The sequence below is a fragment of the Lagopus leucura genome, unplaced genomic scaffold (genome assembly GCF_019238085.1).
Source record: "Lagopus leucura isolate 7727_CA_CO unplaced genomic scaffold, USGS_WTPT01 Super-Scaffold_100016, whole genome shotgun sequence".
Lineage (NCBI taxonomy): Eukaryota > Metazoa > Chordata > Aves > Galliformes > Phasianidae > Lagopus > Lagopus leucura.
In genome coordinates, this window is record NW_024962270.1 from 10,278,732 (window position 1) to 10,297,506 (window position 18,775).

Here is an 18,775-nt window from a genome sequence, read left to right on the forward strand (position 1 = left end):
CAGCTCCTTCAGCTGCTCCTCATAAGCCTTGTGCTCCAGACCCCTCACCAGCTTTGTTGCCCTTCTTTGAACCCGCTCCAGGGCCTCAATGTTTTTCTTGCAGTGAGGGGCCCAAAACTGGACACAGTACTCAAGGTGAGGCCTCACCAGAGCTGAGTACAGGGGCACAATCACTTTCCTGTTCCTGCTGGCAACACTGTTTCTGATGCAAGCCAGGATGCCGTTGACCGCCTTGGCCACCTGGGCACACTGCTGGCTCATGTTCAGCATCAATCAGCACTCCCAGGTCCATTTCCTCTACGCAGTCTTCCAGCCACTCTGCCCCAAGCTTGGTGTTGTTGTGGCCGAAGTACAGGACCTGGCATTTGGCCTTGTTGAACATCTTTGTTGTCTTCCCTTGGAATATAACAACTCAAAGGCAACTGTAGTGTTTGAGCAGGAGAGAATGGAGTGGTCAGTTGCAGGTTTTTTTTTCTTATCAGTTTTACTTGCTACAGGATGGGAGCACGAAAGGAAATTGATTGGAAGCTTGATAGAACTAAGGCCATGATGTCAAACTATTACTAAAGGAGCAATCTCAGTTCTATCGGATTAGATGTGCATCCCCAACTACATTTTTTTGTTGAATTAGAGCATAAAACATGGAAGCTTATTCCAGCTGCAGGTGGAGGGATCATATCTGATATAGATGACATGATGGATTGGTGATGCCTACTTCAGCATAAAACTTGCTTATAGAAGGTTAACTTGTTATGTTTTATTTAAAGCAAATGGGAGCTGAGAGACTAAGTTTAAATCACTTTGGTACTTTGCTGCCATGTGGATTGTGCAATACCGTAGGATTTACTGTTAGGTCGAATATTAATCACATTAATCAATGTGAATAAAATTGGAGAAAAAAAAAAAAAGTAGAAAAAAGGGGAGGAATAAGAGTGAATTCAATGTAAAAAAACAATTCTACAATTTCTAATGCACTGAAATGTTGGTCGTCGGGAGAACTACACCACAATTTTGCTATAGGTTTGGGATTTTTTTCCCAGTACTGCAAAGTTCTCAATGCAAATATATTTTCCCCTACAATCTTTACACTACACTGATCTATCTGCATATGGTGAATAGATCTTTTCATGTAGATAGACTCCAGGGTTTATAGAAAATATTGTCTGAAGAGAGAAAGACCCCATGGTTCGGTATGTAAGCTTTCTTTATTTGGCAGCCATCTAGGCAAAAAATCATTCCAATGTAAAACATCAGTAATTCAGGGAGCAGATGATCAGTGCACAATTGATCCATTTTTATCACGGAAAGCTTTGTGCTGTCAATTGATAAGCCACTGAGTGTCAGCACTGGCAATTGGTAAATCAGCAGGACATCCATCAGAGTACTCCAGTGATGGACCTTAAAGAACTGAAGCAGGCAGTGATGGGACTACAGCAGTGACTTATGCATGAACATGAACCTAGTATTTGCTCCCTAACTTTTCTGAATACGAGGCAACATCAGAGCAGGATAAAAGTGGCTTTGTTATACACTGGTAACCTAAGCAGCATAATGTTAGAATTATTCGTCAAATGCAAAATGGAGCATACTCTTCCATTTGAAACAAGAGATAAAATAATGCTCCTGGAGCAGTCTCAGAGTATTTGATAACGGTATTTTATGGCATTTGTTTATGACAAACAAACTGTGTTTGTCTCTTTCTTTTCCCCTCAGTAATGTGCTTTGAGTAACCAGCTGAAAGTGTAGAACATTATCAAATGGACAGCACCAGAGGAATGAAAAATACTATTCTTTACTTCCATGAGTTCCTACTCTTACAGCAGTTTGCTGGGAGATGAATGTGCAGAGATGGCAGTTGAGTTCTGCTGATCCATGGTTCATTTCTGAGGTAAAATCTTGTAGCAGAGGACTGGGGCAGACGACTGGGGACAAGCACCTCCACCCCGTCTGCAGTAAGACTGAGTGGAGATGATACACAGCTACCCTCACAGGGTCCATCAGATGCAGAATAAGCTCTGATTTTTCAAAACCACTTAGTGGATTTCAGTGCCCAGTTGACATTAATAACAATTAATGGTCTGTGCATGCATATCTCCTTGTCAGCTTCAAAAAAAAAATAGGATCAGGGTAGCACTGGATTTCAAACACATTGTAAGGGAAAATATATTTGCATTGAGAACTTTGCAGCAATAAGGAAAAAATCCCAAACCTATAGCAAAATCTTGGTGTAATTCATCCTTAAGTGTTTTCAGTTTGGTAATGTATGTACAGCAAAGGAGAATTACAGCACTTTTCCATAGTAAGTTTAATGTCGTTTCCTTCAATGAGGGTAAATAAATTTGCTTTAAATCCCCTAGGGTCTTAAAAACTGGTTATTTGGTATGCAGTGATAGATGAGGAAAAATGCTTGCTTTTTTTTTTTTTTTTTTTTTTTTTTCCTCTAGAAACGTATTAAAATAATTTATTCACAATATAGATAAGTAATAATCCACATGCAGTGAGGTGAGAAAAATCAAAATCTCTTGGGAGCTTCTAAACCTGAAGCAAAAAAGAAAAAGAAAAAAAGAAAAAAAATCCTTCTATATTCCAAGTGTTAGCAGAGCCAGGTACTGAGTAGGCAAATGAATCCAATTTACACTAATATACAGCCCAGAATAAATCTGAACGGAAATCTAAGATTATAACAATTCCTATCAGGCTAACTTTGCTATTTTCCACCTCAGTATTGCCTACATTTCTTTATGGTGCTGGTTACAGGCCTTCTTTGTTAGGCAAGCAGAGGAAAGTTCTGTGCTTATGTCTTGCACAACAAAATATTCCCATTCAAACAATATCTCAAGCTGGTCACTTTTTAATCAGCATCAAAGAGATTTAAAGTGCCAGAGGAGGAGAATTTTGCACTTTAAAGAGGCATTTTCAGTAATTTGCTAGACTTAAATGAATTCTGATTGGAGATCTTTTTATTAGACAATGCTGCTCTCTCAAGAGAGGCTATGTATTCACATGGGTACCATCCCTCCACGTGCTATCTTCTTAATTCTCTGTCTGTCTGGGTAACAGGCAAAAAGGACAAGCCTGTCTGCATAAGACATGGTGGAGGTATTACTTCTTGCAATAAAGCAGGGACCTTTGGGGGAAAATATGACTTTTATCTGAGCAAATGAGGTATATTCCTGTCATACTAATAGCAGTTCCAAGCAAAATAACACAGGACTGTTAAAAAGCCTCACTGATAAACCATTTCAAAAGATACTGCAACGTTAGGAAAACCAGGCTTTGTCAATTTAACTAAATATCATGATTTTCAAGTAGTACTGCTGAAACAATAAACCTTCAGTTGGTAAGATAGCTGATCTTGTCTTTCACAATATTTTGACTGAGAAAGAGGAACAATGTAAGTCATATGACAAGTATTAATTGGACTGAAAACTAACCGACAGGTCTCAGAGTGCAATTGTAAGCAGACTCATCACTGAGCACAGCACAGTTTCCTTGCTATCGGTTCTTGACCCTGCACCACTTAATGTGTGATCAATGACCTAAAAGAAAGCACAGAATCATTACTGGTGGTTTGCAGGCAAGCCAAAGTTTGAGACAGGTCACTGATACAAAACCTCATCTGGATCACTTAATGAGCTAAGCCTAAGCACACAACATGTTTTTAAATGCCACCAGATGTAAAGTCAGCCGCCTAAGAACAGAATGGCAGCTGGACTGCAGGACAGGAGAGAAAGTCCTAGAAAACAGGGATTCCCAAGAGGAATAATCAGGTGTGATAACAGGTTCTATCTCTTCCACAGAAGCCAAAAGTAAGGACACCAAGGAAGATGACAGAGGTTTGTACCTCTGTTGTAGGCATCGCTGTGAGTACTGCTGGGATCCCACTGCCCCTTTGTGGAAAGGAACAGAGGAAGACTTCCAAGGGGCTGGGCAGCAACACCTGTGTAAGAAACACCCAAGAAGCACAGTTCATTAAGAAAGAAAAGGTTAGTGGACACTTCAAATGCAGCCTCAATGAGTGTGCATGAGAAATTTAACATAAAGCCTTCTTTATCTGGCTGAGCGATGTTTGGTAGCTGGGTATCAACACTCCATTGCAGTGTATACACTAGAAAACTTTTAGCATTGGAGTGAGTTGTCCACTGAAATAGCTCACCAGTAATTTGCCTGTTATGGCAGTGTCCATCATTGGTAATATTTAACAATATGTGTGCACTCTCAGGTGCATGAAAGGGCCGTTCCCGATTCTCTCACCTCCACTTGTAGATGTAGGCAGTGGTCATCACTGGCTACAGCTTTTCAACACTTTGTCCACCTTGTCAGCATGAGTCATAGCTGCTCTGAGCAACACAAGGTATGGGGCAATCAGCATTTGCAAATATCAAAAAAACCCAAACAGCTACCAGAACAGCTTTATTGCTCTAACTCTGTGCTGTAAGAACCATATCAGCTGCAGAGAAACATAAGCATGTTATGATGCAAGGGTACCTCCAAATAACACCAGCTTATTGCTGCCCCTTGGCATTTTGAAAGCACTGGGTGCCTGCTGGGTTGTAGCTGTTTGTCCAGGGAATAAGGACTCTGGGCAGGTTTTATGTTTTTATTTGTGTTGATAAGTTAGAGTGGAGGGTTTGTAAAGTGTTTTTTTCTTTTTCCTTTTTTTTTTTTTCTTTTTTCAATATTTTACTTATTGTCCTTAGGAGAAAAATGGGAAGAATAAAAAAGGGGAAACACAGGACAGGGCCGGGGGGAAGAGAAATCTTTCACAGACATTTTACTATTCAGTGTTGATGGCTCCCTCTTATTTGCATTAAACCCACTGTTTTGGTGATCCCCCACCAATCCTTATATTTGGATGGTATTTCTGACATCTCATGTGTCTCCTGAGTGTAAGTGGGTGCCTCTCTGCACTGCCATCTGGTTAATCACACGAGTAGCAGGGGGTCCCACAAAAAGCTGATGCCTCTTCTTTTTTGCAGCTGTTTCAACAGCAAATGATAATTCCTCTCTCAATGTTTTGCTCTTTCTGAGAATTTAAAAATAACTTGCCTAATGAAGCAGTGCTGAGCAGCTCATGTGTCCAGACAGATAGGAATGAAATGCTTTGGTTTAAAATGCAAAGTCGTCTGTGGCGGCAGTGCCTTTGAACAAGTTCCCCAAGGCCATTTTACAAATAATCCCAAGACCAGCTGAAATTAATGAAGAAAGAAATTCAGAGAATTGCAGGAGAATCATGTTTGAGGGCCTGGGATTGGGGAAGACAGTCCTGGATGAGCAGTTATCAGGCCCATCCTCCAACACCCCATTAGCAGAGCTGCTTAATTACTCTGTTGTGGACAGAGTTTCAAATAAGTGTTCTGTTGCAGGGACATCAGGAACATGAAAGAAAAGTGTTCCTTGTTCTGAACATTTCATGAAAATCAGTTTATCTGTCCTGCCGATCCCCAGTTAGAGCAATGAGAAGCCAGAGGCTGCAAGCTCAGGCATCTCAGAAGAGCCTCACATGAAGGAAAAAACAACCTGGAGATGTAGGTGCTCCACTGCAGCAGGACACGTGTGTTTGGCCAGGAAGGCAGCATTGAGCATGTCTATTCAAAAGGACAGGGCATGTGAGAGCTGTGAAGAACGAACAACTGTGCATTTCCAAAAGTAGCTGTAGAAGTGACTAGAAAAATTAGCTGGGCATGGTATCTTGATGATCTTAAAGGTTTCTTGCAACACAAGCCATTATGAGATTCTACGATATGCTGGGAGGCAACCTAATGCTATGAAGAGACAGGCACAAGTCTGGGAGATACTTGGTTTCTTAGCCTGTGCCAAGACTGGACACGGAAACCCCTCCCCTGCCCCTTTCTCATTTTTTTAGCTGCTTGGATTGATTTTCAGCATATTGTTTTCTTGTTCTTCAGAATCAAATCATTTACAGTGTGAGTCCTCGTAGTTTCAGGCTTGCTTGTGTGGGTACCATAATGCTTATTAGAGAGCATATGTTATTCTTTCTAATATATCAATGATATAATCCTTTTTTTTTTTTTTGTTTTTTTTTTTTTTTTTTTTTTTTTCCCCAGCTACTTGAATGATTATTACATTCTTCAAACCAATTCTCGTTTTTCTTTAATTGCTTCTGATGCCCTTGGCCCTGTGAAATGACAGAGTCTGTTGTTCAGTGAGTTACGAGATCATTGATCCTAGAAGCTGGTGGTTTTATTTGGGCCAGAGAGGATTTGGGAAGCAACTGCCAAACAAATTTTCCAGACAGAAACTCATGCTACTGCCTATGAGAGCCTGTAAGTCCTATATGATGAGCAGCACGTCTGCATGTTTTTATTGAGTTTTCTTTAGGAAATGCCAGCTCTAGAGTGTAATTTGTCATTCCATTGAATCATGTGTCAAATATTCTGTAGTATAAAAGATTAACTGAAGCCAAAACAAAAGGATTGTGTGTTTCTTCGACTTTGTGCTCGTAAAAATAACACAAAGCAAAGGAAGTCCAGGGACTTCTGTCACTAAGATGCGGCTGCTCAAAGATTGGGAGTTTTCTCCCTCTGTTCAGAGTAATGAATCACCATCACCTCAGCCTGGACCTCCGAGGACGCTGTTCATAGCTATTGCCCAGGCACTGAGTGTCACAACTTCATGTGCAAATTCTTTATGCACGAGCACACACATCTGGGCAAGGTTGAGGCTTCTCTCTGCGGGCTTACAAATTATAGCGCAGCTCCTTAGGACAAATGGAGGTCCAGCTCACAGGGAGATTTTCCATTAGCAGCTGCAACTGACCTTTTGTCTCCTCAGGGGGGAGAAATCCCAGAAGCTGTGTCTGCAATGTGGCCTCCAACAGCTGCTGATCACCACTGCTGATCCTTGCCCCCGGCAGCCGACTCAACATACCACTGCTGTAGCAGTTGCTTACCATCAAAACGTACCCCTTATCTCTCAGCCTGCAGTTTGTGCTCTTTCTCTTTATTGTCCTCATGTAATCATCAGACATTTCTGGGTTTCATCATGATAAATACCAGACTGTTGAACCTCTAGGGCTGCCAAGAAATGCATTTCAGCATAGCAGAAATAGAGCTGGTTTTTTTATTTTTTTATTTTTTCAATTGCTTCCTTTAGTTTAACATTTATTCCTGGTATTGTTGTCCCTAAAAGGATAAATAGGGCTGCATCTTGCTAGCAAGTTACTCCAAATAACATGATGTACCAAAGGCTATGAAAACTAACTATATTACATAGAGATAATAATGTAAAGGGTATAATAACGTGCTATTATCACACAGGTGCACTGCAGATTTAAATTAGATTGACTCATCTGCTGGTTTTGCACCTTTCATTGCTCAAAATTGGCAGATATTTTCCTCTGTACCATCAGTGCACTGAAATAGGAGCATGTCAATCACAGCCCTGCATACTGCATGGTAAAGGCTTTATGATCACACTACACTGCATGATGTAAGGCATGAGAGATCCTGGTCATCTTTGGTAAAACATCTGAAGGTGTCTTTTCTATCTCCAACTTTCTAAATGCCATGGGCTTCTCTTTCCGTCTTCACAGAGAAGACAGGAGATGTGCAATGTGCGAGCAGATAAGAAATACACGGCACGTGATAGACAGGTTGGTAAGCCAGGCATTACTCAGGTTATTTGCTCTAGATCATCATCTGAAGGAGCATTCAGCAGTGCTGAGTGACTCTCTGAAGTGGGGATGCTTTGATAGACAAAACCAACTCCCACAGACAATTGCTGTTTGCCGCTGCAACAACTTGTACTGCAATTTCAGACAGCAGGACAGACAGTGCTCAGTCAAGCTCAGTTTCCTCTTTTCCTCAATTCCAGTCCCCACTTTGCCAGCCTACAGTCAGCGTTCCCAAGCCACTTCTGCCACACAACCTAGCTATAACAATTCTTGTGCTCCAGAGAACATGTTCCTCAGATAATTTTCACTGTTGTCTGCAGCTGCATTTATAGTCACCCATTCCAATTGTTATTTCCACTGAAAGGCTAGAAGCCTAATCTTGCATAATCATGCAGTCTAGAAGATCTCTAAGTGAATTTTAATGGTAAAGGGAAAAAAAACAGTGCAGGTATATAAAGGAATTAGAAATAGCTCTTATACTTCATGTGGGGAAAAAAAAAAAAAAAAATAGTAGAAAAAACCCCGTAATGCATAATGGAGCAGAAACTCACCTACACTTGTCTCTCTGTAGCACAGAGGCCATGCCCAGGATCAGACCATGCTGTCCTTTGGCTGCTAGGGGAGCCTTGGGATGGCTCACCCCAGGAAAGGCTCCTGAGCCCTTCTGGCTCTGGTGGCCCTTCCCTCTCCAGCTGTCAAATTGCTCCCCTTTATCCATGTTAAGACAGCTCAATATATGAACTTGAAAAGGAAAATCCAGTCAACACAGCTTATGGTATCTCATGGTACCAGAGACAGAAAGACTTTGATTTTAGCACCATTTCTTCCTCCGAGTTGCATTCATGCACACTGCAGTAAAACAAGTAACAATAGTAAAGCAACAGTAAAGCAAAGGACAATGTAAGACCTGGATTCAGTTTTCTCATGAAAACCTGCACTTCCCTTCAAGATCATCCCTACAGCCCAGAGGAGCAGGAAATGATCCTCTTTCCTGCCAGTATGTATGAAATAAGTTATTATCCAGAGTCCAATCTCCTGTTCTTGAGCCATTCCCAGGGGCCATGTTCAGCCTCAACACCAAACACCTCTGCAGCTAGTGACAGTTCCCATGCTGACCATACAGCTCTGCTATCCCAACCCAGCTACGGAGCCAAGACCATCCCAAGATTGTTTCTGTGAGGCTGTATTGAATGTTGTGGCACCTTTGATCTCCATCTCGAGTACCTTCCCAGAGCAGACCTACCCTTTCATTCCTCCACAGGCAGAAGCTGTGGGTAACATACATCTCGTTTGACTTCTGCCAGCAAAACGACAGAGGCATTGCTATAGGAGGATTCCAAATGGCATGAAACCTGTCTATGTCCTTAAATGTAGGGATAGAGACACTCTTGAGCAGAGCTGGAGGGATAAAACATCAATGTGTGGCAGAAAGCAGTGGGTTCAAGGAGACCCCAATTTTCAGCTGCTGTCCCAGGACTTGGGATGATGATTCCTGACCAGCGCTCATGGAGAAAGTTGGGAAGAAGGGACTGAGGTTGTTCAGGAGTAGCATAGGGAGTGCAAAATGAAAGGACAGCAGAGGGTGGCAGACAAGAAATGTTTGCCTTGATAATGCGGAACAGAGGCTATGGGAAGGCATGCTGGGGAGGAGGAAGAGCACAGATGTTCCTTTCTTTTGGAAGGAACCAGAAAGATGCTGTGCAGAGACAGAAGCACAGAAGGAGGGGAGTGTTTGAGATCTAGTTTTTTAGGTGGTAAGAGATAAAAATTAAGGGGGTATTCAATGAAATGAGAAAAATATGGATTTTGCAGCTTGGCAGATAATGAAACCAAAAGAGAAGAGGAATAAGCTGGCCTCCCCAGGTACTTCCTCACACCCAGGACACAGGCAACAGGGACATAATGACTCTTATGGTCTGGGAGACATGGTGCAGAATGCCACCAAACACTGCTAGAATACTTTCCTTGCATTGTGAGGATTTAGACATTTTCCCTTTTTTCAATTTCTTCCAAACATTCTGAGTCTCATTTCTTTCTCTCACATCTGCAAGAGTTTATGTCTTCCAAAACCTTGTAGACAGTTACCACATCTTCCCTCGCATCATTTACTATGTAACTTCAGCAAGGAACAGTAAAATGACAAAAACCCAAAGAAGCAGAAAGGCAAAGAAGCAACACAGACGTTTCACTGCATTTGGCAGTAAATCAGTGACTCCTGTAGTTCAGACTGGTATCACTGTTGTGCATTTAAATTAATGCACTTTCCAGGCATGCAATAAAATAAATGTCACAGCAGATAACTCAGACCTATGTGTTTTCAGGGCTTTAGAGCATCCCAAACCATCAGCAGTGCAGGAAAGCAGAAGTGAAATTTCAGCCCCACAGCATGGTGGTCCCAGTGCTGGTGGGAGCAAACTGCTCTATGGCACCAATGCTCCTGCAGAAGCAGAAGACCAGCTGCTTGCTGGTGTCAAACCTGTTGGAGCTCTGTGTCTCTGGAATCTCCTTTTTCCCCAATTAAGAGAAATTTATCAGGGAATTCAAAAGCTATGGAAGTGACCCAAAGGCAGGCTGATGATGCAAATTGCTGAAGCTCTCCTTCCTTAGGAAATCAGCTTAAAACACTAATGACTGGAGAAACTGCTTCACAGCCCATTATTTGGTGGCCATTTACATTTCAAGGTCTCTATCTCCAGTGAGAGAGCATGTGTGAATCTTTCCTTTCTCATAATTAAAGCTTATGAGCTGGAGACTCATTTTTAAAGTGCCTTGTTCTATTGATCTGTAATGCCACTTTAGAGGTGAAAACTAATTATATTAGATTTTAATCAACTCAGATTTGGTCATGGATAATGCTTTCAGCTGGAGGAATCGAGTTAACTGTCTCTTGCATTTTCCTATTTACATTTTAACTGCATTGTGCAAGAATAATGTAGCATTTTCATTCCAGAGGAATTAGTCACTTTCTGTATGTAGAAATCTTCAGCACGGAGTAATCTCACACATATTCAGCCAAACAGGTAAGCACATACTGAAGTCTACAATTAAAATCCTTAATTAAATCCCTAAATTAAGCACATACTTAAATGCTCTGCTAAAGAGCGATATAATCTCTAACATGCTTAAGATAAAGTGCATGTTTAAGTGTTTTACTGAACCAGTGCAACACAAAGATGTTTGTGAAGTAATACTGCTATAGGTGTAACCCCCACTGAAACACCTGCAACCTGTCTGTGAAAGCCTGTGTGCCCTTATCAACACCAACTCCACACGGCTTGCGCTGCTGTTCCCACCTGCAGTTTGGGACCTGTAAAAGCCTATGTGGCTGTGGCTGGGTTGGAGGGAGTTTGGGGTCTGGCAGGTGGTCCCTGCAGAGCTGGAACCTGTCTCGGCATGGCTGCCAGCATCCCTCCTTGCCTCCAGGAGGCTGACATGAAGCAAGTCTTATCTCCTGTAATTGCTACAGCACATGTGATTTCTCTGTCAGATCCCCAAGCTGCTGTGTGTGCAAAGCGGAGCATGTTCCCACTTCCCACTTTACCAATGCAGCATGCTGGTAAACACATGAATTGGTTGTTTTTTTTTATCATGTGTTCATGGTACAAGCATTAGGTTTTGGAGGCAGGACTGCTGGAAACAAGCTGCAAAAGCCTGTTTGGGTACAACTGTGTGTGAAACTGGCCTTTAAAAATGTGCTTTACCCCTCAGCTGCTCAATGGGTTTACAACATCATTTGTTCTGTTTACACACAACTACTTTGGTAGACCCCCCCCCCTCCCATCTCTATAATACAGTCCATGAAAGCATAGCAAAGGAACTACTAAAACAACATACTGACTTTGAGGAGCACCCTAAACATTGTCAGGTTCAGCTTCAAACATCGATGGGAGGCAGTGAGGTTCCCACGGGTGCTGCCATATGTATGCAGGAGGAACTGCATCTGGAGGAAAGGCCAAGAAATTGGATGTTTCCTAACAAATACAATTCCATTGGGATTTAGGGGTCAGAAACTGAAAGAACTTTAGGACTGGGGCTGGAGGAAGCAGTAGGGAAGTCAGAGCAACGCTTTTAATTCCAGTGAGCAGTTTGATTTGGCTGTGCAGCATTTCATGGGTGTTGTGCTTGGCAGCACCTCAGCACATCCCATCCTGTGACTTCCCCTTGTGGAGTGGCCCCTCCATGCCCACAGTGAGAGCCCAAGTCCAGCAGCCACACTGGTGCTGTTGGCCATGAATCACAGCAAATCTAAAACTCTCAGTCGCCTTGGCCTGATGCTGCTCAGGATTTGGAAAGCATTTGCATTCTCTCTCTTGCACCTTGATGCCATTAACACTGACAGGCACACTGCTGCATGCACAATGTCTGTTTTCTGTGCAGGACTTGCACTCGTGCTGGAACTATCTCCAGAGCGGTAGCACTTGTCCCGCTCAGGCCAGTAACCCCACCACCTTGCACTTACCAGAGAGCAGAGACCAGCCAACAGTTCCAACTCACCACTCTGCATCTGGCACCCCAGCATTGGCACCACACAACGTGGGAAACATCAAAATCTTGTGCCATCACCTTGGGCTGCGCTTCAGAGGCAGTGCTTGTCTGCGGCTGTCCATGAATCCAGGCAGCTGTCTGCTCGTGGAGGTGCCAGGTCTGACTGGTAGCTTCTCATTCCCACGTCGACAGACCCGAGAACCCGGTGAGTGCTCCCTGCCCACAGCACTGTACCCAGCTTTCTTCCGGCAGAAAGAGACAGCTCACCTCATCTTTCCCATCAATGTGAAGTGCTAATGAAAGGAATGGCAATTTAAAAAAGTGTTTTCCAAGAGACAAAGAAGCCCAGGCAGCCTGTGCTGCAGGGAACCACTGTGCCCTGGGCAGAGCTGCCCCAGGAGGCAGATCCCTACTGCTTCCAGCTCCTGCCCAAGGTTCCATTTTCAGTGCAGAAAGCCTCAGGTGGAGAAGCAAAAGCCATCCGAGCAATTTTTCCCATTTCTTCCAGTCCTCTGTTGCACCCCTGTTTCCAACGTGATTTATAGTAATTAATGTGAGCCCAATTAAACCAAAGGGCCGAAACCATGAGTGCGTGTGCGAGCGGCAGTAGGGCAGTTATTGATTTATTTCTGAGAGCAGCAGTTTGTTTAAAGAAACCATTTCTAATATTCAATAAACGGCAGTTTTAATTTCTTCTTCATACATGATCTTAAAATGAGATTTTAATTTTTTTATTTATTCCATAAACAATATAACAAAACTCAGCAAGTTAACAATATGACATTTTCACCATACAGAGTCAGTCACAAATATTTAAAACCTTTGCAACAAGAACAACAAAACCAAAAATATTACAAGAATAATTTACAAGAGGATCTATAAAACAGCAAAGCGCTCACAAATTTTCCAGTTTCCTTTACACAATATCACTACACTCTTTCACAACATTTCTTTTTATTACAAAATTTCCAACAAAAGTTTAATTTTTTCTTTGTATTTTGGTTTTTAAAACCAGAAACTTTTAAGTATACATCCTTTTATTAACACCCGAAGGTGCAAAAAAAGGGAAACCTCACACATACAAACACTTCACAGCACTTTTCTAAGAAAAATATACACTTACAAAATATTTTACAAATTGGCACACTTAAAAATATACAAGATTTTGTAGGCGTCTTAGAGTGATCCTTAAGAATTATACTTCAATTGACTCTACAGAATATTTATAAAGCTTATTCTAAAAGAAAAAAGGCAAATAATTTCCAAACATGTTAAAATTGCAGTGTAAAATGTTAAACAGAAATGGATATGTTACATTCATAAAAAGGGCCATTTAATATTTCTTAAATGCTCGAGGGGGATAAAAGTTTTCTTTAGCACCATAAAACAGTAGCAACTTACTCGCGAGGTGCCTCTAGTTCTATGGAAGTTAACTCAAGGAGCAGTACATTCAAATCTCTGTAGGCAGCAGTCAGAACAGCCGCAGCCGGCGCTGTGGGATGTGAAACAGAGCATCTCCTTCAATTCCTACCCTGCTTCCCACGGGGAGTAAAAGACAAAAGGAGTTTAACCAGAATCCTTTTTTTTTTTCTTTTTTTTTTTTCCTTTTTCTATTTTATTTTAAAGTCTTCCCTTTGTGCTTTTGAAACGTACTTTTTTTTTTTCTTTTTCTTTTTTTTCTATCTATCGAAGGGTAATGGTGAATACAAATTTTATTTCTTGTTTCCTTTTGCACGCAGTGTTCAAAGGCTCAGTAAACGTGTCTGGCAACCCAAGTGTCCTGTGGGAAGGAGGACATCCTCCTTTTCTAGATCTGAATTCCCTTAGATGGCTCTTACTCCACTGTCATTAGTGTCACTTGTTTACCTGAGAAACAGATTTGAAAAGCCTTGCTTCTACCACAGACATTGTACTTTGTTTACTCTATATATTCTTTTTTGCATTATTTTACACGCTGAAGAGATAAAGAGGCACATTCTCAAATAGATGTCAGCGCCTTGAACCATGCAGCTGCCACTGGACTGTGGGAGCTGCACAGGCAAACTCCAACACGCTCAGTTGAGAAAGTAAGACCAAGGGCCTGATCCTGCACCAACTGAAGTCCATACACCTGATCCTTTTCTCACTTACGCTGACTTCAGTGGAGTTTTCTTGGCTCACGCCAGAGCAGACTGCGGTTCAGGAAAGCACTCGGGTGAGCAGTGGCCATTTGCTGCAGGTGCTTCTCGCCCAAGTACTTTGCTAGACTGGGACCTCACAGAAGGAATAACGTGGTCCAATTGGCATGGGATTAAAACTCTTAGAATGTCTTGATTTTGGTTCCTGGCTCATTTGAGCTGTAATGCCAAAAACATAACAGTGATCTTGATTTTTTTAAAAAACCAGCAGCACGGCATCTGCTGCACAAGTGACTGAACTTGGCTTTGCTCTCCATGCGGGGCTGGGCTCAGCAGGACAGAACCGTGCGGCATGGCTCACCTCCATCAGATACCTTGCTAAACCTGGTCTGTAATTCACAACTCTCCGTTTTTCAAGAAAACCTCTTATGCTTCGAAATTAAAAACAAAAAGCGAGATGTAAACCTGTTGGTTTTTTGTTGTTGTTTTTTTAATGATTACTTGAATCCCCATTGTTGATATTTTTATATTTACAAAACCTCTATATGCAAGTACCTCCAGCAAAACTGTGGCTATCAAGGGTGAGCTGGCTGCTCTCAGCTTGCTGTAGGGTTTCTCGTGGAAGGACATTGTCCTTGCTACGTATTCCCCAAAGGAGAATGGCTGCTTTCTCTGTCCTGTGGGAGACACGCTCTATTGAGGATCGTGTTAAACTGCCCCGCTTGGTCTCAACCCACTTTTACAGTCATTTTTTGTAAGCCGCCACTTTCTTTCTAATTTTGCTGCTGACTACAGTTTGCCCAGCTGCCGTGGTCCAGCACGGCACTGTTCAAGAGCAAAGCACTACACATCAGGGTCCCTTCACACGATGCCTCTAAAGCAGGGGTCAAACAAGATCAAGTAGAACAGACATCCTAAGGGATGATGCAGAATAAACATCTTTGTGTAGCTTGAATTAATCACCCTGAACAGCCAGGAGCCTGACCAAAGATGGCTGGAAGTGCATGGGGGTCAGCCAAGAAACAAGTTCTGGATGGGAAAGCCAAAGCGAATGAGCCTGAGGGGTGCATGGAAAGAGGGTGGAGGAAAGATGGGACAAATATCCCATGGCTGCAAGCAGCACGTGGAGAAATGAAAATTGAACAATCCTGACAAGGGCAAAGGGAAAAACTGAAGTTCTGTGACAAGGAATGAGGCAAAGGTGGGAGTGATTAAAATCCTGAGGTAGTGATAGGCAGGTGGAGATCAAAACCAAAAGGGAGAAGGACAAATGTTTGGCTCGTGGCAATTGCCCAGATTTGGTAATTTTGGAGCACGTTGACAGGGGTACAACTTTCAGACACACAGAAGGCATCAGGGGTCTTGAAAACTTCCGTGGTCAGGGATGTGGGATGGCAACCAAAGATGGCAGAGAAAAAAAGGAGTGAAGGGAGAGCAGCAAGGAAGGCAGCAGGCATTTGTAACTAACACTGTCCTGAAATGTCTGGCAGCTGCGTTATTCCTTGGTTTTCCGTATTTTGGAGCACCTCTCTTAAGAATAAATGCTGAGGCAGATGGGCTTGTTCACCTTGGAGGAGAGAAACCTCTGGAGAGACCTCATTGTGGCCTTTCAGTACTTAAACAGAGCTTATAATCAGGAAGGAGACCAACTTTTTACACACTTTTTACAAAGGGGAATGGTTTTAAACTAAAAGAGGGGAAATTTAAATTACACGTGAGAAGGAAATTCTTCACTTGGAGCTTGGTTAGGCCCTGGCACTGCTACCAAGAGAGCTGTGGGTGCCCCATCCCCGGAGGTACTCAAGGCCAGGTGGGATGGGGCCCTGGGCAGCCTGAGCTCGTGGAGGGCAGCCAGCCCATGGCAGGGGGCTGTACGATGGGCTCTGAGGTTCCTTCCAACCAAAGCTATTCTATGATATACAATAAAATACCTGATATGTCTTATGATTCATATTCGTGCCCTATTGCACATTTCTCAAATGCAATAAATACTGCTGCCTGTTCCAGTACAACTTACTTTGTTATGGATCACACAGCTTAAACGTTCATCATGAAGAACACAGTGTGGGCCAGTGGCCAGTGCTCTCAAAGCATGGTTCTGGATCAAAAAGAAGGGAGATGCCAGAGCCTCACTGCAAGCCTGATCTGTCTCCACGGGAGCAGTGGCTGCAATACACCAAAGAATGGAGCCAGGGGTCCTTCAGTGCGCAGGACGAACACGTTGAGGGCTTGGATCCAGAATGACTGTATGGATAGAAAAGACAGCTACAGGGGGATGCAGGAGAAAGCACTGCGGCACAAGTAAGCCAAACACCCAGGGCTGGAGCCCTTGCACAGTGCTTGTCTCCAAGATTCCAAGCACCTTCCAAACTCCAGAGGCAGGATGGGATCAACACTCTGTCCTGCCTGCACCAGCTGTTTTTTCATTAAATAGAATGTAATGTGATCGTTGTGCTCTCTTGTTGAGGGTGACAGAACACTGGAACAGGCTGTCCAGAGAGATTGTGGGGTCTCCGTATCTGGAGACATCTAAAACCCTCTTGGATGTGTTTCTGTGTGACCTGATCTAGGTGTTCCTGCTCCAGCAGGGGAACTGGACTAGATGATTTTTCAAGGTCCCTTCCAATCCCTGATATTCTGTGATTCTGTGAATTGCTATACCTCAAGATCTGAGAATCCGCAACTACTGAAACACTTTGATGCCAGTTTGACACTTTGCATCTCCAAGTGTTCAATGAGGAACAGTCCATGTTTTCGCTAAATCAACCCAAATCTTCTGTTCGGCCACTCCTGATGCTTTGGCTTTCAGCATGGGCTTGTACAGAGAACTGAGTCTAGTCCTGTGATATGTGCAACACCACCTCTATGCTTGTGAGCATGAGTGATCTGTCGGCTAAATTAAGGCTCCATTTCCTCACCCCTTTCTATTGCGTGTGTCTGAGCCTCACACCCCTCTGCTTCCAACAGCTCCCAGCTAGCAGGTCTCTTGCATATCAAGGTTTCATAAGAAATCAGCAGCAAAATGCACAGGCTCTCAGTTGCACAAGGAAGAGATTGTTTGTTTGTTTGCTTGTTTTTGTTATTTTCTGGATGGGCGAGGGTGCAGTGAGTAGGGTTACAGATAAGGCCTTTCAATAATACATTTAGCATTCAATACTTAATGCTGTCTAACAAAGTCCAGTCACGTATGAACCGGCCCTGATCAGTGAGATCACCAATAGTTCTGATTTCCTCCCTACGTTATGAATTGAATCAAAGGAAAGGCTCAGAATTGCATTTAAACCAATGATTCCGATTTCAAAATTTCAAACTATACTGGCATTGCAAGGTTAGACATTTAGGAAACACCAAAGATATGAAATGAGAGCGCTTTGGACAGGCTCTGCATCAAAAATATTTAAGAAACTACTCAAAGTAAAAGTAAATAGCAATAAATGTATGAAACATATTAGTTCCGTTTTTATAATTATTTTAGAATTTATCCCAGGTTATTATAAAATATATAAAACTGAGATACAAAGAATTAGCAATGTAACTTTGCATTTCAAATGCTCTTCAGCTACAGGTTTTGCTTTAAGAAAACAGACACTTGAAAAGCAGCTGTTTCGTAGTCTCTAGATGCAGACACTCGAGTTCCTGTCAAACTTACCTGGAGTGTTTTCTGAACTCCTTCACCATTTCAACTCTCTCCCATAATGAAACTCAACATTTCACCATTATGTTTTTCTGCTCATGGTTTTAAAGAGAGGACATTACAATTTCCCAGCATCAGTTTCAAAGTTCCTTGTTTCTTTTTTTTTTTCCTTTTTTTTTTTTTTTCCTTTTTTTTCTTTTTCTTTATGAGCTTTAAACCACAGGGTGAATCCATGAAATGAGGTAAGTAAATTTGGCACACTTTTAGTTATGTCCATAAAACTTTTGGTAAGTTGTATAAGTGAACAATATTGTTTTCATTGTGAGTTACAGGTGCTTTCCAAGGGGGTGGTTAGTACTTAATAACTGGAATGTATCTAGTAAAATCAAAAGGCATAGCTGCAGAAAACACTCACAACCCAATGTTGATAGAGAAGTAAAAATATATACAATACAGTCACTTGTTCATAGTTTGGCACAATTTTTTGTTGTTGTGGGTAATAGTGCATAAACTACTGTACAACAGTATGACTTTTAAAACAGTCTTTCACAGAGAATACCAGATTAGGTTCGCTTTCAAATAATAGATTCCCACAATTTCAAACTCTTCGTTTCAGCACTTACATCTCAACATACCACAAGGCATATTTCGAAAGGAGCGAACGAAAAAAAACCAAATGAAAGAAAGAAACATCAAACGTCTTTTTTCTAGAAAAGGGAGTCTCTTCTTCAAATACAGGAAAAACCAAAAATGTTGTTTCTGCTTTAAGAAGAATGGAGTCTGATTCCCTGCAGAAAAACCAAACATTTTATGCCATCTTAGTTAGCTTGTGTGGAGTCACCACGACAGGATCAAATGTGCTAAACTCTGACACAGGAGATGAAGCTTTATGATGCAGGTTAG

General features: G+C 42.2%; 1 protein-coding gene across 3 annotated transcripts in view; it reads right to left on the reverse strand.

Annotated features, from left to right (window-relative positions):
* Nucleotides 1-17,798: 17,798 nt before the first annotated feature.
* Nucleotides 17,799-18,775, reverse strand: part of NEXMIF (neurite extension and migration factor) — a 121,851-nt gene continuing 120,874 nt past the window's right edge. For all 3 annotated transcript variants that reach the window (XM_042876521.1, XM_042876523.1, XM_042876522.1), the window contains one exon: nucleotides 17,799-18,660. In XM_042876521.1, coding sequence (XP_042732455.1) covers nucleotides 18,492-18,660 — 169 coding nt within the window. In that variant the 3' untranslated portion in view covers nucleotides 17,799-18,491. The remainder of the gene's footprint in view (nucleotides 18,661-18,775) is intronic.